Source organism: Oncorhynchus keta, chromosome 2 (genome assembly GCF_023373465.1).
Source record: "Oncorhynchus keta strain PuntledgeMale-10-30-2019 chromosome 2, Oket_V2, whole genome shotgun sequence".
Lineage (NCBI taxonomy): Eukaryota > Metazoa > Chordata > Actinopteri > Salmoniformes > Salmonidae > Oncorhynchus > Oncorhynchus keta.
The window spans coordinates 32,722,585-32,745,073 of record NC_068422.1 but is presented as its reverse complement, the minus strand read 5'-3'; the positions used below and the strand labels follow the sequence as shown (position 1 = coordinate 32,745,073).

The window sequence follows — 22,489 nt, the reverse complement described above, 5'->3', positions numbered from 1 at the left end:
ACTCAGTTGAGGAAGGAAACCGCTCAGGGATTTCACCATGAGGCCAATGGTGACTTTAAAACAGTTACAGGGTTTAATGGCAGTGATAGGAGAAAACCGAGGATGGATCAGCAACATTGTAGTTACTCCACAATACTAACCTAATTGACAGAGTGAAAAGAAGGAGTCCTGTACAGAAAACAAATATTCCAAAACATCCATCCTGTTTGCAACAAGGCAATAAATTAATACTGCGAATAATGTGGCAAAGTAATTCACTTTTTGTCCTGAATACAAAGTGTTATGTTTGGGGTAAATCCAATACAACACATTACTGAGTACCACTCTCCATATTTGCAAGCATAGTGGTGGCTACATGTAATGGCTATGCTTCTAAACGTTAAGGACTGGGGGGGGGGGGGTTCAGGAAATAAAATCAACAGAATGGAACTAAGAACAGGCAAAATTCTAGAGGAAAACCTGGTTCAGTCTGCTTTCCATCAGACACTGGGAGATTAATTAATCTTTCCAGGTGTGGAAAGTGCTTAGAGACTTACCCAGAAAGACTCACAACTGGAATCGATTCTAAAGGTGCTTCTGCAAAGTATTGACTCGGGGTGTGAATATTACAGTACAATTCAGAAGCTTGGACACCTACTCATTCAAGGGTTTTTCTTATTGAAAAAAAATATATTTTCTACATTGCAGAATAATAGTGAAGACATCAAAACTATGAAATAACACATATGGAATCATGTAGTTACCAAAAAAGTGTTAAACAAATCTAAATGTATTTTATATTTGAGATTCTTCAAAGTAGCCACCTTTTGCCTTGATGACGGCTTTGCACACTCTTGACATTCTCTCAACTAACTTCATGAGGTAGTCACCGGGAATGTATTTAAATTAACAGGTGTGCCTTGTTGAAAGTTTATTTGTGGAATTTCTTTAATTCTTAATGCGTGGGGGTAGGGGTGGTATACAGAAGATAGCCCTATTTGATAAAAGACCAAGTCCATATTATGGCAAGAATAGTTCAAATAAGCAAAGAGAAATGACAGTCCATCATTACTTTAAGACATGACGGTCAGGCAATCCGGAAAATTTCAAGAATTTTAAAAGTTTCTTCAAGTGCAGTTGCAAAAACCATCAAGCGCTATGATGAAACTGGCTCTCATGAGGACCACGAAAGGAAGACCCAGAGTTATCTTTGCTGCAGATGATAAGTTTATTAGAGTTACCAGCCTTAGAAATCGGCAATTAACTGCACCTCAGATTGCAGCCCGATTAAATGCTTCACAGAGTTCAAGTAACAAACACATCTCAACATCAACTGTTCAGTGGAAATCTGTCCTTTGGTCTGATGAGTTCAAATGGGAGATTTGCAAAGAAATAGCCATATCTCAAATTGGCCAATAAAAATAAAAGATGGGCAAAAGAACACAGACACTGGACCTCTGCCTAGAAGGCTAGCATCCCGGAGTCGCCTCTTCACTGTTGACGTTGAAACTGGTGTTTTGCAGGTACTATTTAATGAAGCTGCCAGTTGAGAACTTGTGAGGCGTCTGTTTCTCAAGCTAGACACTCTAATGTACTTGTCCTCTTGCTCAGTTGTGCACCAGGGCCTCCCACTCCTCGTTCTATTCTGGTTAGAGCCAGTTTGCTCTGTTCTGTGAAGGGAGTATTACACAGCGTTGTATGAGAATCAGTTTCTTGGCAATTTCTCGCATGGAATAGCCTTCATTTCTCAGAACAAGAATACACTGACAAGTTTCAGAAGAAATGTCTTTGATTCTGGCCATTTTGAGCCTGTAATCGAACCCACAAATGCTGATGCTCAACTAGTCTAAAGAAGACCAGTTTTATTGCTTCTTTAATCAGAACAACAGTTTTCAGCTGTGTTAACATAATTGAAAGGGTTTTCTAATGATCAATTAGCCTTTTAAAATGATAAACTTGGATTAGCTAACACAAGAGAGATGGTTGCTGATAATGGGCCTCTGTACACCTATGTAGATGTTCCATTTAAAAAAATCAGCTGTTTCCAGCTACAATAGTAATTTACAACATTAACAATGTCTACACTGTATTTCTGATCAATTTGATGTTATTTTAATGGAGAAAAAAATGTGCTTTTCTTTCAAAAACAAGGACATTTCTAAGTGACCACAAACATTTTCAACGGTTGTGTGTATATATAGCAAAAAAACTGTGAATACAAAAATGTTTAACAAAGTTACTTTTGTCCTACGAGAGGGGGTGGGGGGGTGGATAGGCCAATAAAAATAAATAAAATAAATCTACCAACAATAACTTTCCCTGGTGTTGCCGCAGTGTAACAAATTCATTGGCACTTTGGTACCACTATTGTAAATCATTATGACAGGTCTGGAGGTGTGGTGTAGAATACAGTACATTCACAGCATACATTGTGTTTGTGGAGTAGAGGCTTGTACGCGCCAAGAAATAAGCAGAATTCTTTTGTCATTATATCCCCATCTATCTCTGTGTGGTGGCTGGTGGTTTCGCATAAGGAGTGAATTGGGGGGCTGTGGGACTGGGTTGTCGAAAGGCTTTGGGAAGAAAGGGGGGTAGTATTTGTATTAAAGGACCCTGTACCCTGCTGTTTCCTTGTGGCCCACTCCCAGAGGAGGTTCTCCTTACCGCCTGATCACTACACCACCTGATTGTTAATGAAAAAAGGCCACAGTAGAACTTCACTGTGTAATGCAATATCTGAGAGTAACAGAGTCTGTCCTCACAACGAGGACCACCACTCCCACATGGGACCAGGGAGGGTTGAGGGTACGGGGGGGGTCCATCTGGAAAGAAGGATAGTGAAAGGAAGGAGCAAGAGAGAGGGGAAAGAGAGTGAGTGAAAGGGTAGAGATGAGAGTGAGAGGCACTGCAGGGATCAATTACATGGGCTGTGAGTTATCATGTTTGCTGCCCTGGTATGTGGGTTTATTGCAATGGGACATAGTCGGAAGAAACAGGGAGCTTATTAAGCACCAGAGAAGAAGGAAAAAAATAGATGAGTAAACCTGGGGGCTTCCTCTTCTCCTCTCATTCATTTCTGCTTGTCAGGCACTTTCAGTCGCAGACCATTAAAGTGGTGAGCAGAGTAACTTAAAGCAATGATAATTGAAAGGAGAGACTGACGAGAGACACTTTATAAATATCATTATAGAGCGTCTGGACACGGCATTGAATACTGCGCCGTGAACTGCAACACTGATGAAACTGATCACAAATCATCAAAGCTGACATCTTCTCACTCCCATTTAGAAGTTATCACACATCTTCACACTCATTTAAGTGACTGCGAGTATGTACATGACTCACCACAAATTATCACAGCAGATTAAAACTCATTTAAAATCCGTCAGTGACGCCACAGACATCATACCGTCCGTCTTTCAGTACAGGGCAACACCCCTTATAATTCATCAGACCTCCAGGAAACTCCATTGATACCACCATCGACTAGGTTGCTCCATAGGTTCATGGACTCATACTGTGGCATTGTACACTCATCATCACAATGACAAATGCATTACCCTGATGCTAACCCCTACAATCTCAGTTGACTCCTTGCTATGGACACTCAAAACAGCTCATCATATGCTTCACTAGCTCAACATCATTCCCCATTGTCCTCCACCATTCACTGCCTACCCACAATTAACTAGAACCACTCAATTGATACTCAATCAAGAACCTAAAAAACTCAATTTACTTCTGGCATCCAATAATACCATCTCATCGCTGTGTTCCATGCCCTCTGCGCTCGGGTGATTCCGCACTGTCTGTGTCTGTATAGCCCCCCTCCAACGTAATATTAGTTCCCCTTGAGCCCCTGCGTCTGTACAGCAAACAACTCCCCAAAGCTAGCAGATAGGGATGCACACAGGATTTGTGTGGGAATGTGTTTTTTAATGACTCCCTTCTGTAGAGTCGGATCATTATCTATGAATCCACTGATTATTTACCCTCTGGTTATATCACCAGTCACCTGCATCATGGCTGGCACACCCACTGAGGTGCAGGTTATATACAGGTGGACATGTATACGATCCATATGGAGGGTGTAATTGAAGCCTTGGTTTAATCAAGTCCCTCTCTGATCATCCGCTGATTGCTAATGGCCCAGCCAGGGTACATAAAGGTGTTTAAGGGATGAATAACCCATAATGACAAATCATAAACAAGGTTTTAGAAAAAAACGATATCACATTTACATTAGTATTCAGACCCTTTACTCAGTACTTTGTTGAAGCACCTTTGGCAGCGATTACAGCCTCAAATCTTCTTGGGTATGACGCTACAAGCTTGGCACACCTGTATTTGGGGAGTATCTCCCATTCTTCTCTGCAGATCCTCTCAGGATCTGTCAGGTTGGATGGGGAGTGTTGCTGCACAGTTATTTTCAGGTTTCTCCAGAGAAGTTTAATCGGGTTCAAGTCCGGGCTCTGGCTGGGCCACTCAAAGACTTCTCTCGAAGCCACTCCTGCGTTGTCATGGCTGTGTGCTTAGGGTTGTTGTTCTGTTGGAAGGTGAACCTTCATCACAGTCTGAGGTCCTGAGTGCTCTGGAGCAGGTTTTTATCAAGGATCTCTCTGTTCTTTGCTCCATTCTTCTTTGCCTAGATCCTGACTACTCTCCCCATCCCTGAAAAACATCCCCACAGCATGATGCTGCCACCACCATGCTTCACCATAGAGATGGTGCTAGGTTTCCTCCAGATGTAACACTTGGCATTCAGGCCAATCTTGGTTTCATCAGACCAGAGAATCTTGTTTCTCATGGTCTAAGAGTCCTTTAGGTGCCTTTTGGCAAACTCCAAGCATGCTGTCATGTGCCTTTTACTGGGGAGTGGCTTCTGTCTGGTCACTCTACTTGAAAGGCCTGATTGGTGGAGTGCTGAAGAGATAGTTGTTCTTCTGGAAGGTCCTCCCATCTCCACAGAGGAACTCTAGAGCTCTGTCAGTGACCATCGGGTTTGTGGTCACCTCCCAGACCAAGACCCTTCTCCCCCTGTTGCTCAGTTTGGCCGGGCGGCCAGCTCTAGGAGTCTTGGTGGTTCCAAACTTCTTCAATTTAAGAATGATGGAGGCCACTGTGTTGTTGGGGGCCTTCAATGCTGCAGAATTATTTTGGTACCTTTGCCCAGATCTGTGCCTCGCCACAATCCTGTCTCAGAGCTCTATGGACAATTCCTGTTTTTTGCTCTTACATGTACTGTCAACTGTGGGACCGTATTAGTTTGTCAACGAATAAGAGCAGTTCGTCAACTTTCTGCTTTGCTAGAACTGACCCGGGCAACTGGAAGTGCTATTATTCTGAAGTGCAAACGTCTAGGAACAACAACGGCTCAGCCGTGAAGTGGTAGGCCACACAAGCTCACAGAACAGGACTGCCGAGTGCTGAAGCGTGTAGCACGTTAACATTGTCTGTCCTTGGTTGCAGCACTCACTACCGAGTTCCAAACTGCCTCTGGAAGCAATGTCAGCACAATAACTGTTGGTTGGGAGCTTCATTAAATGGGTTTCCATGGCCGAGATGCCACACTCAAACCTAAAATCGCCATGTGCAATATCAAGTGTCGGCTGGAGTGGTGGACTCTGGAGCAGTGGAAATGCATTCTCTGGCGTGATGAATCACGCTTCACCATCTGGCAGTCTGAAGGACTAATCTGGATTTAGCAGATGCCAGGAGAATGCTACCTGCCTCAATGCATAGTGCCAACTGTAAATTTTGGTGGATGAGGAATAATGTTCTGGGGCTGTTTTTCTTAGTTCCAATGAAGGGAAATCTTAACGCTAAAGCATACAATGACGTTGTAGACAATTCTTTGCTGCCAACTTTGCAGTGACATTTTGGGGAAGGCCCTTTCCTATTTCAACATGACAATGCCCCGTGCATAAAGCGAGGTCCATACAGCAGCAGCATTTTTTCAACATCTAGTCGAAAACCTTCCCTGAAGAGTGGAGGCTGTTATAGCAGCAAAGGGGAGACCAACTCCATATTAATGCCCATGACTGGAATGAGATGTTTGACGAGCAGGTGTACACATACGCTTCCTGTGTGAGTTAGGGTTGTACGCTATGGATGTTGTAGAGAATTAACTTGCAGGATCAAGTCCCTGCTTTGATGTTTGCAGAGACCGACAGGGTGTTGTCCAGGGTCAAGCCAAGGATCTTTGCACTCTGGGAGGGGACACCTTTTTCATCCGTGATGGAGAGGTCTTTGAGCAGCTCCGTCTTATCAAGGTTGAGTTTGAGGTAGTGGGCCGACATCCAAGCTGAGATATCTTCCAGGCACGCAGAAATGCATGGGTGTCACAAGGAGAAAAGTAGTTCAGTGTCATCTGCATAGCAATGATAGAAGAGACCATGTGAGGATATGACGGAGCAGAGTAACTTGGTGTATAGAAAGAAGAGGAGAGGGTCTAGAACCAAGACCTGGGGGACAACAGTAGTCACCCGGTAGGGGCGGCCTGCTAGGTAGAATGCAATCCAAGAATGTGCAGAGCCTGAGACTCCCAGCCCTGAGATGGTGGAGAGGAGCATCTGATGGTTCACAGTGTCAAAGGCAGCTGATAGGAAGAACAGAGGACAGAGAGTCAGCTTTGGCAGTGTGGAGAGCCTCGGTAACACAGAGAAGAGCAGTCTCAGTTGAGTGACCCGTCTTGAAGCCTGACTGGTTTAGGGTCAAGATGATCGTTCTAAGAGAGATAACAAGAGAGAGTTGGTCAGAGACAGCGTGCTCAAGTGTTTTAGAAAGAAAAGAAAGGGATGCCGGTCTGTAGTTTTTGACATTAGAGGAGTTGAGTTTTGGTTTCTTGAGGAGGGGAGCAACTCGTGCCATTTTGATGTCAGAGGGAATGCAGTCATGGTCAGGGATGAGTTGAGGTAAGTGAGGAATGGGAGAAGGTCTACAGAGATGGTCTGGAGAAGGGAGGAGGGTAAGGGTCAAGCGGGCAGGTTGTCAGGCCGCCGGACCTCACTAGTTCCAGGATTTAATCTGCAGAGAGAGGGGAGAAAGAGACCAAGGCGTAGGGTAGTTCTGTGTGAATGGAACCAGTGGACTCAATCAGCTGAGTGAATGAGGAGCGGATGTCATCAACCTTCTTTTCAAAGTTGTCCGCAGAGAGGGAGGGGAAGGGGTGGAGGACTAAGGAGGGTTGAGGTGGAAAGGAGTTTCCTATGGTTAGAGGCAGAAGTTGCAGTCAAGTGGTGGGCCTGTCTGTAAAGCCTACCGGATGAGGAGCGAACAGGTATAAAAAACACACACATATGAGATCATCTGAAAATAACAATGTAAAATAGTGTGAGAGAGTGGTGTGGAGCCTTCCACTCTTTCCTTCCTCGAACAACTCCGCAGAACAAATTGGCAATACTATCTTTGTTTTGGCTACGGTCTTAGTTTTGCGATGAGACCAACACTCACATGGCTGCCGATGAACAAACTGTGGAGACTGATGTACTAATACTAATTGCCTTGCAAGGGTGAAGAGCACACCTCCTGGTACTAATTGCTGATTGCCTAGGAGACGAGAAACTCTAAGCTTCAGCTGAATCTGGTAATGAATGGTATGTCTGTTGAACAAGTTGTGGAGACTAAATTACTTGGTTTTACCTTATATCGTAAACTGTCATGGTCAAAACATATAGTTTCAATGGTTGTAAAGATGGGTGAGAGGTCTCTCCATAATAACGAAATGTTCTGCTTTTTTGACACCACACTAGTTTAGTCTTATCTTGATTATTGTCCAGTCATGTGGTCAAGTACTACAAAGAAAGGCCTAGTTAAGCTGCAGCTGGCCCAGAACAGAGCGGCATGTCTTGCTCTTCATTGTAATCAGGGGGCTAATATAAATACTATGCATTCCAGTGTTGAAGAAAGACTGACTGGATCACTTATTATTTTCATAAGAAACATTCATATTTTGAATATTCTAAATTGTTTGCATAGTCAAATTACACACAGCTCTGACACACACACTTACCCTACCAGACATGCCACCAGGGGTCTTTTCACAGCCCCCAAATCCAGAAGAAATTCAAGAAAGCGTACAGTATTATATAGTGCCATTATTTAATTGATTCCCTTCCATCTCATACTGCTCAAATGAACAGCAAACCTGGTTTCAAAAAACAGACCAAGCAAAACCTCACGGCAAATCCCTCCCCCTATTTGACCTAGATATTTTGTGTGCATGTGTTGATTTGTAGGCCATGTGTGCAATTTTCAAATGTATGTAGTTCTGTCCTTGAGCTGTTATTGTTGAAACGAAACAAATAAAATAAAATGCATAAAATACATAGTACACATAATATAATAACATAGTATACATAATATATGGTGGCTCCTACCCTATGAGCTGTTCCAGATCACGCAAGCCAAGAATTTGTGCAAGCCCAACTACATAACAGGGTGGCAGGTAATCTAGCAGTTAGCGTTTTGGGCCAGTAACTAAAAGGTTGGTTGATCAAATCCCCGAACTGACAAGGTAAAAATCTGTCGTTCTGCCCCTGAACAAGGCTGTTAACCCACTGTTCCTAGGCCGTCATTGTAAATAAGAAATTGTTCTTAATTAACTGTCTTGCCTATAAAAATAAATAATACTGTGGAAATTACAATACAAAATATATAAAAATGGCTCTCTCTTCACAGTCCCTGTTGTGCTGTAAGTCGTTCTTTTATCTGTTTTTTTTATCTGGTTGTATTGCTAGTTTGAGTTACCTAGGGTAGCAGAGAGTTCCATGTAGTCATGGCTTTTTAATACTGTGTGTTTCCCAGCCTCTGTTCTGGACCTGGGGACTGTGAAGAGACCTCTGATTGCATGTCTTGTGTCGTACTGATGAGTGTCTGAACTGTGTGCCGACTGCTTGAACAGACAGTTTGGTTACCTTCAACACATCAACACCTCGCACAAAGACCAATAGTGATGCAGTCAATCTCTCCTCAACTTTGTGCCAGGAGAGACTGACATGCATGTTACTGACGTTCGACCCTCTGTGTATATCTAAGTGCAATACGTGCTGCTCAGTTCTGGACCAACTACAATTGACCTATGTTCCTCTTTGCCGCACTTGACCACACAACTGGGCGGTAGTCCAGGTGCGACAAAATTAGGGCCTGTAGGACCTGCCTGGATGACTGAGATGTCAAGAAGCGGAGCAATGCAATAAAACCACTGATTACCAAAACAACAACAGTCACAAATTGTCACAAACCTTTGGTGGTTGGTGTGTCTACAATAATCTGCAAGTCATGCGCTAACCACAAGACAGTACTAAACAACAACAGATAAAGACAAATGTAAAGATGACAAAGATTTTTGGGCACATACATTATACATAGCAATCTCTCAGGAGGGAACATTCCCAAAATATTATGCCTTGTTTTCTTGTCCTGTGGATTGGAGGAGGAGGAAGAGGTCATTACTCGACCTAGAGCCCCGTGGTAATTGAAATTAGGGAGGGGGTTGGAGGAAACAGGCGACATGATAATCAATTTGAGGCTGTATCGGTAACAAAAGCTGCTGGGGGGCTCCAGCTCCATATGAAGAGACCAGATGGCCCCAGCCCTGTGTGGGCCTGTAAGGGGGGAAAGGGAGAGACAATGGGAGGGGAGCATGTGCAGGAAGGGATGTATGGGGCAAACACTTTTAGCTGGATAGATGATTTTGTGTGTGTGTGTGTGTGTGTGTGTGTGTGTGTGTGTGTGTGTGTGTGTGTGTGTGTGTGTGTGTGTGTGTGTGTGTGTGTGTGTGTGTGTGTGTGTGTGTGTGTGTGTGTGTGTGTGTGTGTGTGTGTGTGTGTGTGTGTGTGTGTGTGTTTGCCTGAGAGACGGTGCCATCTGCCAGCAACGTACTCGGGGTTCAGCAGATGTGTTCTCTGACACTAGGGGTGCAGCAGAGAGGGATGTGGAGAGGGTCCTGACACACCGCAGCCTACCTCTGTGGGAGAGAGGAGACAGACGACTGAGTAACTGGACAGCTGCATGGCACATGACACCCACATACGCAGATACACACCATACCACAAATGCAAACACACACTGACTCTCTTGTACCGGCTCTATGAACACTCACTTTTGATTAGAAATTTGATTTGATTTGTTACTTTATTGTGTAACTATTTCCTTTTTTTAATGCACATTTTTCTTACTTTTTAACTCTGCATTGTTGGGAGAGGGCTTGTAAGTAAGAATTCCACGGTAAAGTCTACACCTGTTGTATTCGGCGGATGTGACAAATAAAATTTGATTTGACACACACAGATGCACAGGTCCACACATGCTAATACAGAATAAACTCTCACATGCTCACACAGACAAACATAACTCAGAACTCTGTTTTTTTCCAAGGGCCCTTTTGGGGACACAGGAGGGGGAGGATGTCTGGTCAGGTCTGTCCTCATTTGGCTACTGTCCTATGTGTGTTAGACAGACTGACTGACTTCAGGGCCAGCAGATGACAGGAGAGGCAGCTCTCCCAGGCAGCTGTAGAGTACTTCTCTCTAGACAGAATGTATGTGTCTGGTCATTGAGCAGAGTAGAGCAGAGCAGCACAGACAGACTGAGTGAAGGAGAACTTCCAGATCTCAGTGAAAGGTCACAGTGAACCCCAGCTGGCCAGACCGGCCCTGCCAGTCATGTGGGATTGGCCGCAGGGACCAGCGGGTACCCTGAATGCACATCTACGACCTTTAGAGAAGGCACTTCCTGTCTACAGCACCAGAAACAGTGTGTTAGTGTTTTCACCATGGAGGGAGTGTGTGGCAGGGGTACTCTACTCTAATTTTCACAGACTTTAGTGTCTAGCAGTTGTCTCTCTTTCCTGTGGCTAAGGTTTTACATTGAAATCAAAAGTGTGAGAGAGTCAGTCTTATTCTTAACACTATTTTCTGAGCGTGACACGCACCACTCGTCTCAAGCAGACTTCCACCAACCAACTGCTCCCATTTTTTATTGCCGAAAAATGCTGTTGTTGCACCATTTTCCCCAAAATCTCTTGAAATGTTAATTAATGAGGGATCTGTAAGAAAGCTGCCAATTAGTGAGACCTGACAGATGAGCAGGCCGTGGCGCCGGATGCTTTGATGACTCCGACGTTCAGGAGAGCTGCATATTTGTTTGGCCTGCAGGGCTGCCGAGAGGAGGGGCACTGTTTGATTTAGGGTGAGAAACAGGGTTAGCAATAAATGGGCGGGCGGCTTGATAGCAATCAGCAACGGCCAGGAAGAGATCATTATGGGGGAAATTTTCAAGGTTCCTAAAGTATTTACATATTGCTTCTTTTTTCCATCCTCTCAAATATTAGTTTGGTCAAGTGATGCATAACTCTGTCTAACTCTCTCTCAATTCAGTTAGGTTCAATCCGGTTCATATTATAGACAGTGTTATCAATCTATATCAATCAATAGATTACGAATCTAGAGATGATGGAAACTGAACTTACCCTGTTGTCCTTTTTATGACAGGCGAGCCCGCGGTGACGAGGGAAAACAACTGTCTGAACGCAGCCAAGGCCTGCAACCTGAACGACACCTGTAAGAAGTACCGCTCAGCCTACATCAGCCCCTGCACCAGCCGTGTCTCCACTGCGGAGGTCTGCAACAAGCGCAAGTGCCACAAGGCCCTGCGGCAGTTCTTTGACAAGGTGCCACCCAAGCACAGCTACGGGATGCTGTTCTGTTCCTGTCCAGCCGGCGATCAGTCGGCCTGCTCCGAGCGCCGGCGCCAAACCATTGTACCAGTCTGTTCCTATGAGGACAAGGAAAAGCCCAACTGTCTCTCCTTGCAGGCCTCTTGCAAGACCAACTACATCTGCAGGTACACTAGGATAAACAGTTGTCAGAGTACGTAATATAGTACACAGGCCTCTTGCAAGACCACCTACATCTGCAGGTACACTAGGATAAACAGTTGTCAGAGTACGTAATATAGTACACAGGCCTCTTGCAAGACCACCTACATCTGCAGGTACACTAGGATAAACAGTTGTCAGAGTACGTAATATAGTACACAGGCCTCTTGCAAGACCACCTACATCTGCAGGTACACTAGGATAAACAGTTGTCAGAGTACGTAATATAGTACACAGGCATCTTGCAAGACCAACAGCATCAAACATGTAACATAGCAAACAATCACATCGTCTCACGTGTCTGACTCCACATTTACAACACAGACTGACCAATGTCAGTGTATGGTTAAAATTACATTTAAGTCAACAGTGTATTACCCCAAGCCGTCTTTCAGATAGCATCCTCTGTAATGTGAAGAGGTGCTACAGAATACAGGTCCTAGCCCACCACCAAAGTGATGGGGTGTCCAAGTTAGCACAGCATGGAGGTTGCTATCATACCTTCGAGGTGTGGGGAAATATACCAAGCGCTGATAAAAGCTGTGAAAAACACCATAAACAAACCTGTTAAGATAACTGGATACTATGTTGGGAGACTGCGTCAGGAATAAACCATTACCATTCAACATGTAATGCATATAAGCAAACACTAAATCTACCTACACTAACAGAGAGTATTCAGGTTAAGCAGTGAAACACTCCAATTCTCTTTCTGAATGCATGTCTTTTCTGCCTTAAGTGTTTCATTTAGCTGTCATATAGCAGCATTCAGGCTAGGATAACTGGGCAGGGGATTGGATGTGTTTGGGATAAGTGGCCTGTGTATCATTGGCAGTAATAGAGGCTGTATTGAAATGCAGCGAAACAGACTGGACTCAATGAGTGACGTCTGCCATTGCCTCTAGAGCTACAGCACTCTGTCTGGGATTAAATGGAGGCATTAGTGCAAATAAATTGGTTCCATTTCGATTCCAGCCTCAGGGCTGTGCAGTGTCTCTCTCTCTCTCCGCTCTCGCTAACTCTTTCTCTCGCTCTCTCTCTCTCGATCTCTCGCTTGCTCGCTCGCTCTCTCTCTTTGTCTCCATATTTCTCTTATTTTCTACCTCTTCACTTAGCAAAATGTTATTGTTCCTGCTCTCTTTCCCTTCTCAACAAAGGTGTAACACCAGGTGGTACTTAGCATCCCAACTCCATCATGAGTGGTATCCAGAGCTCCTCTCTGTTTGTGGGGAAGGATTATAAATCCAGGCATACTTGTTGGCTGCTCCTTCACCATATGGGACGTGTATCACAGAGTATAATCAACACAGACCCAACCATGCTGTGTGTGTGTGTGTGTGTGTGTGTGTGTGTGTGTGTGTGTGTGTGTGTGTGTGTGTGTGTGTGTGTGTGTGTGTGTGTGTGTGTGTGTGTGTGTGTGTGTGTGTGTGTGTGTGTGTTGTGTGTGTGTGTGTGTGTGTGTGTGCGTGAGTTTGCATGCCCGCGTGGGCGTGTATCCGTGTGTGTGCGTGGGTGTGTGTGCATCAGTACGAGTGCTTTTGATGTTGTCTATTTGACTGTGACGGTTCGCTTTATAAGAGAGATATGAAAGTTCAGATACACTCACTGTTTTTGTTGCGTCTTTCAGGTCCCGTCTGGCTGATTTCTTTGCCAACTGCCAGTCTGAGCCACGCTCTCTCTCTGGCTGTCTTAAGGAGAACTACGCTGACTGCCTGCTCTCCTACTCTGGCCTTATCGGTGAGTCTCTCCCGTCTCTATTGGTAAACTTTTCCTCACACATTGATGAGTCTTCCTATGGTCTCATTTTCTCACTGAATCTTTATACTGTCCCCTGAGTGGATCTCATTCCTGTTGCTATGGTCATCTGTCAGAGAATCCCTTTCCCATATTCGCTCTAGCACAGCACAAACCAACGTCACACCACTTCCTCATGCCCCTTCACATCATTTGATGAAATTAGCTCATTGTTCAGAGGACACCAAGGAAACCAAGACTCATAGTTGTAGAAAATGCAATAGGGCGAGAGAATGAGCGTGTGAAAGAGATAAAGAGAGAGGAGGAAAGTGTGTAGAGAAGATTAGTCTCCTTTATCTTCTGCCTCTGTGTGCTGAGGGACCCATCCTAGCTCAAGCCATCACATTCCCGTACTAGCACAGCTGTAGCAGATAGTAGTACAGCTGTAGTACACACAGCAACCAGCAAAACGCCAATTCATTTTGCTGCAAAACAAAAATGGCTGGTTTGGACGGACGCCAGTAGAGGAACAATGCATTGAGGAAGCAAGAAATCTCTGACTGCAGCTATTTAGTTTCCTACAAAGAGGAAGAAACCTTATTTGTCACACTGCCTTTGGAAATACTCCATGATGATTCCAGTGTTACATGTTGTTCAGACAATTGGATGAAAATCTAGCTTGAAATGTTGAGGGGCTAACAGTTGCAGTATGATAGGGATTCAACATTGCATGATGGTTTGGGGAAATGGGAGGTGGAAACTATTTTGTCTGCCACAGAGAAGAACATGTCTTTGGAAAACCATATGGTAGATAAACTCTGTTTCTTTAAGTAATCTACTGTGTTTCTTCCCCCCTCCTTATAGGTACAGTGATGACACCCAACTACCTGCGTTCTCCTAAGATCAGTGTTGTTCCCTACTGTGACTGCAGCAGCAGTGGCAATGGCAAGGAGGAGTGTGACAAGTTCACAGAGTTCTTCACAGACAACACCTGCCTCCGTGAGTGACTGACCAGCCTCCTCCTGTCCTCTCCGCTTCATTCTCTTACCAGTTTCCTGTCTCCTCCACCCTTTCATTGTGGGTCTCCTGACAATTGTTCATCCCCCTCTCACCTTCATCCTCCCTCTCTCCCAAGTGATACTCCATCTCTCCTGTGAGCTCTTTGCCGATGGAGCAGAAAAGCAGAGAGAGAGGAGGAAGAAACAGCGATAAGGCTGTGTGGGTGCATGCCTACACACGTGAATATATGTTTGTGTGTGTGAGTAAAGGGTTCCAATATCCGCATAGAGCAGATCAGCAACCAGGGCATTGTCTTCTAACTCTATGACCGTCCTTTCACATATCAGACAGCTTTAATTAACCTACCTCCCCTCCCTCCCTCTCCATCCTCTCCTCCTTTAATAAATACGGCTGCTTCACTATCACAAGGTGTCAGGCCTCTGGAGATAGCAGATCCATGGCTGTGGTGCTTCTCTTTGTGCAATCACAGCTCAACTTCCTCTGCTGTGTTATTGGTATGGCATTGTCTCTCAGCGCTTTATTTCTGTCAAAACCAGTAGTACCCAATATAGTCATGCTCTCACTGACCCTGTGCATACGTTTATTTTCACTGTATTATAGAGATAGTGTTTTATAAACACATTTATTCTCAATGTGGCAATGATCAAAACACAGCATTATCGCAATAGAGACATTTCTTTAGTGGAATTTCAGTGTCATTGAAGTCTTTTTGACCCACTGCTTTTGGGTTTTAGTGTTGAGAAAGAAAGCCATTGAGTAGTCTTTCTCGGATCATCAACTTGATTTAGCCTCAATAAATAAAAAGATATTGAGCAGGTAGCCTGGCGAATAGGAGTGTTGGGCCAGTAACCAAAAGGTTGCTGGATCGAATCCCCGAGCCGACATGGTAAAAATCTGTCGTTCTGTCCCTGAGCAAAGCAGTTAACCCCCAACAACAACTGCTCCCTGGGCACTGATGATGTTGATTAAGACAGCCCCCTGCACCTCTCTGATTCAGGGCTTGGGTTACATGCGGAAGACACAATTCAGTTGAATGCATTCAGTTGTACAACTGATTAGGTATCCCCCTTTCCTTTGTCAGGGGGCCAGAACATAATTATAAATCATTTTCAGACTGCATAGTGACATCTAGAAGCCTAAACAGATATATTTGACTAAAACATAATAATTTCAAACATTGATTACATTTGTATATGATCTCATATATCTATATTTTGCATGGGAATACTTTGGAACAGATTTCCAAAATGAAAATCACTTGGAGCTGATTTGCTGGTGTGTTTACAGTCTTTTATGTACAAAGAAAAAACAGATATATATGTCACGGTCGTCATAAAGAGGAGACCAAGGCACAGCGTGGTAAGCGAACATCACACTTTAATTAAAGAGAGAACACTGAACAGAACTAAACAAAACAACAAAACTAACCGTGAAGCAATATGGCTAGTGCAGAACAAGGAATACTTTCCAAGGAATATGGCTCCCTAAATATGGTCCCCAATCAGAGACAACGATAAATAGCTGCCTCTGATTGAGAACCAATCTAGGCAACCATAGACTTATAAACACCTAGACCAGGGAAAAACCCATAAACATACAAAAAAAAAACTAGACAATACAAAAACTACACAAACCACCCTTGTCACACCCTGACCTAACCAAATAATAAAGAAAACAAAGGTCTGGGCGTGACAATATATATATTTATTGCTCAGAAAGCTTTGGGGGCCAAATAAAATCAACCGCGGGACACCAGTTGGGAACCCTGGTCTGTCCAGACAGACGGGTTTCTTCCAACAATGTACAAATGTTTCATCATACATGTCTTTAATTAGACCAATGTCAGTTTCTCAGAGAGGAAAGGGTGGCGTTGGGAAAGCCATATTATCTGTTCATGTCCTGCCGTAAACATTTTTGGGGGCTAGCGCTGGTGGAGGATATTTTCAATGAGTGTATATCGTGAGTCGTTTGCTTGCGCCATGACGTCAGCGTTGCATGCTTACAACCACTGACTGGCTGTGGCTAGAACTAGCCTAGCTATCTGCAGTACTTATTATAGAATTCTGTAGTATACTGTGGAACAGTGGTTCTTAAACCTCTCCCCTGGGACCCCAGACATTTCTCTATTTTGTTTTATCCCTGAAATAGCTCACCTGATTCACCTAGTCATGGACTTGATGATTAGTTGACAAGTTGAATCAGGTGTGCTAGCCCTGGAATAGATCAAATAAATGAAATGGCTGGAGGTCCCCGAGGAGATGTTTGAGAACCGCTGCTGTTGAATAAAATACTACACGCTGTAGTATCCCTCAATCATGTGTAGTACTTACTATAGAATTGTGTTGTATACAATAGAAAACTATGGTAATGTCCTCAAAAGCACTGCAGTTTATAGTAATACTACAGTATTTAATTTGCATCTTCACAATCCATTCCCCTCCCCTATATCCTAATTTGTGAGAAACCTACACGCCAAGATCTGTTCAGACCTACCTACCTGCCTACAGTGTCACACCCTGGCCATAGAGAGGCTTTTATTCTCTATTTTGGTTAGACCAGGGTGTGACTAGGGTGGGCATTCCATGTTCTTTTTTTCTATGGTTTTGTATTTCTTTGTTTTTGGCCGGGTATGGTTCTCAATCAGGGACAGCTGTCTATCATTGTCTCTGATTTGGACCCATACTTAGGTAGCTCTTGCCCACATGGGTTTTGTGGGTAGTTATTTTCTGTTTTGTGTGTCTGCACCAGACATAACTGTTTTGTTTGTTCCGCTTTGTTACTTTGTGTTCTAGTGTTCAGTTTTATTAAAAATCATGAACACATACGACGCTGCACCTTGGTCCTCTTCTTCAAACAGCCGTTAAATACAGGTTATGGAACATTTGCTCTTAGTTTTTGTCCAGTATACTACAGTCCACAAAAACACTACAGTAAATACTACAGTATACAACAGTATTTATACAATAATAAACTAAATATTACAGTAATGTCTGGACTAAAGTCTGCAAAAACCCAGGTCAAAAAATCAGGGCTTGGTAAACCCAGGGCACAGGCGAAACAGATCAGGGCGTGCCACTATAGCATATTTTCATTTGGGTGTGTCCACCGATGTCATGTTTCTGAGGGGATTGTTTTTAAGCCCTGTCTACTCAAACTCATGATTTGTAAGGAGATTTGGGCACCCTCCCCACATTCTTTCCTGCCCAGAAAATACTACATGATTTTCCATTTGAAACTGAAAGGAGTTAGGTTTTCTCAATTGAAAAATACTACATTTATTGAAACCAAAAAGATGATTCAATGCCAAATGTTTTATTTGATTACCAAACCCGTATTTCAAGTTGCAACCTATTTCTTTCAACACGCAGCTTACTTTTACACTTTGGTTCAAAACCTTATAACTTATACAAACTAATATTTCTGTCACGCTGGCATGAAGGATTCGGGAGACGGGCAGGGATGCGTAATAAGGGTTTTTATTAAGCCCAAATTACGGAGTGCCGTGCAAAGGCACAGGGACGAAGACCAAACAAACACGTAACAAAACGCAGGGTAGAAACCCAAAACAAAAAGAGCGAGGAGTACCTCGAATAAATAACACACCCGCACAATGATTAACACATGGGAGGAGACCCGTAATCATCTGCGCAATCCACAAAGGCACAAAACCCAAAACACACACAGAACAGGTACTCACACGCACCAACGGACATTGTAACAATAATCGCCCGCCCAATGGAAACCAAAGAGCACATATATACAAGTGCAATCAGTGGGAATAGGGGCCAGGTGTACGTAAGGAATGTTCTGGAGGGATCTGTGGCAATGTCATGTAAAGACAACCCATTTTTTCATCTTGTTCAAAGTTCAAATTTTTATTTGGAATTACCAATCCAAATGTCTTCAATTAGGTACAAGCAATTAAATAAATTCCCTGTAAATCAAGAAATTAAGTTTGTTCAATAACTTGAAATGCAAGTATCATTACATATGCTGGCAGTGTACAGGTTTAAGTTTAAATAACAACTACAACAGACCACATGAACCGGAATGACCACTCTCACGGGTGGACAAAAATAAACTCAAAGGCACACCCCCAATCAGCCACACATCCAACTCTTCTGATGCTTGAAGTGTTGAAAGCAATGTAGGGCTCTATTCAATCTGTATCGCTGAAGGGTTAGAGATTGTGCGATAGAAATGTAAAGGAAATTTCCAATTGAGCTGACACATGCAGTGTTTTCAGTGAATGCGGTCTCCGCTAACATGGAGAAATTGCCTTTGAATTTCAATCACACTGTAAAGCTGAACTTCCACAACACAGATGTATATAGAGTCCTTGGAAATGTTCATTCAATTTTTAAAAATCACATTGATCTGTCGAATGTGTTATTTGATTTCAGGCGAAGTGAATAGATTAGGTTGAACATATCAAAGCGTAATTTTCAATCATTCCAATCAGTATAAACACTTCAGATTAACAACAGCGTCATCTCACTTTTTACAGTGTAGGTCTGTGATTTCCAAAACTACGATTGAGAGGTCAAGCTACTGTGGTTATTCGGGGTGTTTCGCTCTGTCACTACATGTCTCTGGGCTCCTCAAGACATCCAGGAAGAGCCTGTGAAGTTTTTCCGAATTAAACTGTGTCCATCTCTCCCTCTATCCCATTTAAAATGTACATTTTTGCCATTTAGTAGACACTTATACCGAGGGACTTACAGTTAATGCATTCATCTTAAGGTAGCTAGGTAAGATGACTACAAATCACTGTCATAGTAAGTAACACTTTTTAGTGCTAGTAAGAAAAGAGAAGTGGAAGTGTTGAGCATAGACTTAAGGTAGGGAGGGGCAGTTCTGGGAGCCAGTGGAGAGTGCGAAGGAACAGGGTGACATGTATCAAACTTAGGAAGGTTGAACACCAGACGGGCTGTGGCATTCTGGATAAGTTTCAGGGGTTTGATGGCACAAGCAGAGAGCCAAGCCTCTGATTTCCTCAGAGATGCCAAGGCATGGTTGGGTCTTCACTGTCTCTCACTCTCGCTCTCTCTAATTCAAGTCAATGGACTTTATTGACATGGAAAGTTACAGTTTTTCTCAATTGCTAAAACATAATTTCTGAAACCTTGCTCCATTTCCTGAGAACATTAAACACAAAAAACCTCATCTTCAATCACTATTTACATAACCTCTGACTCCTCTCGCAAAATGAAACATTCGCCTCAAAACAGTTTTACCTGTGTTCAAAATCAAACACTGATCTCAAATCATAAACAAAGTGATCAAAATGAAATACACTCTCAAGCAGTCAGTAAACAATACACCGAAAAATAGAAAACATGTTGTTCAAAATATACAATTGTCAAGGAGAAGGACATTTTTAATCTAAAAAAATATTCATATTTTTCCATCATTGTCTTTTGATGAATGAAAACATGTTCTATCATAGTAGCTCAAAATTGATCAGAAATTACTACTCTGCTTTGCTCTTTGCAATTTTGTTTTCTGTTCTTCCTCCTCCTTGTGCGCCTATTTTTACAGTACTGTACCCTGCATCTCACAAACCTGTCCGTTGTCTCTGTGATACTGTAATTCTTGTTCTTTGTTGATATGAACCTGCAACCAGTCAAAATCTATTGAGCAGTCAGTACTGTTAATAAATGGAAAGCACAATGTTCAGGGCCATACAATTTGTCCATTGTACAGTATACAGCCTACAAGGCACTGTACTAAAGTATACACTACTAAAAGGGACAAAAATCAAAGGAGTAAACATGTGATCAATGTGCTTCTTCTTGTCTTTGGGCTGGGTCAGACCAGAGCACTTCATCGACATCACAAGCAATATTGTCCCTCCTGAGGCAACGGGGGAAGAAGCCTCTTGTGTGTCGTATCCAGCCCTGACATGATTCCTCACCTATATCACCACAGGCTAAATCCATGGCTTGCAGAAGATATACTCTGGTGTAGGATTGTCTATCGTACACTTTCCATCTCCAAGAGGAGAAAAACTCCTCAATCGGATTCAGGAAAGGCGAGTATGGAGGGAGGTACACGTTCATAAACTGCCCATTGATGTTAAACCACACCCTTACCTGAGCAGCTCAGTGGAAACTGACATTGTCCCACACTATCACATAGGTGGGAATGGGATTCTCATTTAGCTCTTGACCCTGCTGCTCTTGAACCTGCTGCTCAAATAAAATATCTCTTAGATTGGCAATAAATCTTAGAAGGTGCTGGGTGTTATATGTGTAACATGGTGATGTAGAACACCATGGTTGCTGATAGCAGCACAGATTGTGACATTGCCACCTCGTTGACTTGGGACTTTAACAATGGCCCACTGTCCAATCATGTTTCGGCCTCTCCTTCTCCTCTTTGTTAGATTGAGGCCTGCTTCATCGACAAAGATGAACTCATGGGGTCTGTCCAAGGATTCCAAGTCAAATATTGTCTGTGTAGAAATACAATATACTGTATGTAGTCGTACAGAGACAGTGCTATACTGTAGAGTACAATTAGGCTTCTGATTCACATACGTTGTATGTACTGAAGAGTAATGTCATTCACATAGTATGTGTTAGTACTGTAGACAATCTGGATTACAGTAAATGTTTCTGAATGTACACTTACTTGCACATACTGAGCTCGCAATTCTTTCACCCTTAGTAAGTTGCGCCCAAAAGGTACTCTGTATACTTGTTTCATTCGCATCCTGTTACGATGGAGGACACAGTAAATTGTGGAAATGCGAACACTGTCGATTCCCTGGAAGTGTGTGTTGTCTTGTATCACTCGTTCCTGAATTTCTCTGAGTCTTATTGCATTATCTTGAAGGACCATGCCAACTATAACGGCCTCTTGCTCCCGAGTGAATATAGCTGTCCTTCCACCTGCATGTGGCAGCCTTGCAATTCTACAAAAAGTAGTTGTGCAGTTACAAAACATATTCATACAGTACAATACATGTAGTGATTAACTTTACAAATGTCTATTGAAACAGCTGCATATAGTGTAGTACAGTAAATTTGCAATTACAAAAATACAGTAGTATCCTGTACCTGTTCTCTTCTCTGAATGTCCTTACTATGGTGGACACAGAAAATCGGCTCAAATTGGGTTGCACTCTAAGTCCTGCTCCCCTCATTGTCAGTCCATGGACAAGAACATGGTCTATAACTGATGCTCGAATTTCATCAGATATTTCCACTCTTTGTCTTCCTCTTCGTCCTCCTCTTCCTCTTTCTTGCCTTCCTCTTCCTCCTCCTCTTCCTTCTCGTCGCCCACCTCGCATACGAACTCATCCTCGTCCTCTCACATTCTTTCTTCTATCCATTCTCAGACTTTCTCCTTCCCACCTTCAACAACCTGTTTGCTCTCTGAACTGGCTTATATTGATTGTGTCGCATCATTTGAAACAGGTTAAATCAATTTTGAGTGGTTGTGTTCAATGAATGACATGTGTTCTCTATTTGTATTTGATTGTTGCCACTTGTGTTTACCAGTATGGATGACATGTGCATTAGAGTGCAGAATGTGTTTTGAGAATGAGAATGTGTTTTGAGTTTTCCTGAAAAGTCTTAAGTGAGATCTGCAAATTGTGTTTTACCATGTGAAATGGTTTAAGGTATTGACAACAGACTGCATAATTTGCTAAATGAGTCCAGGCAACTGAGAACTTTGTTCAGCCAATGGGTTTTAGTGTTTTGAGAAAACCTGTAAATGACTTACATTGCCAAAGTACGTACATAACAGCAATGATTGGACTAACAGTAATAAATAAATCATAATAATAATAATAGTAGTAGAAGTGATAATGACATTAACATTAACAGCAACTACAACAATAGCAATATGAATAATAATAAATAAAAG

The 22,489-nt window shown here is 43.0% G+C and overlaps 1 protein-coding gene across 3 annotated transcripts in view; it reads left to right on the top strand.

Moving 5' to 3' along the window:
- The window catches only part of LOC118399510 (GDNF family receptor alpha-1-like), a 131,329-nt gene that overhangs the window by 79,788 nt on the left and 29,052 nt on the right, over positions 1 to 22,489 (top strand). For all 3 annotated transcript variants that reach the window (XM_052475420.1, XM_052475413.1, XM_052475422.1), the window contains 3 exons: positions 11,472 to 11,823; positions 13,485 to 13,594; positions 14,456 to 14,590. In XM_052475420.1, the coding sequence (XP_052331380.1) occupies positions 11,472 to 11,823; positions 13,485 to 13,594; positions 14,456 to 14,590 (597 nt within the window). The remainder of the gene's footprint in view (positions 1 to 11,471; positions 11,824 to 13,484; positions 13,595 to 14,455; positions 14,591 to 22,489) is intronic.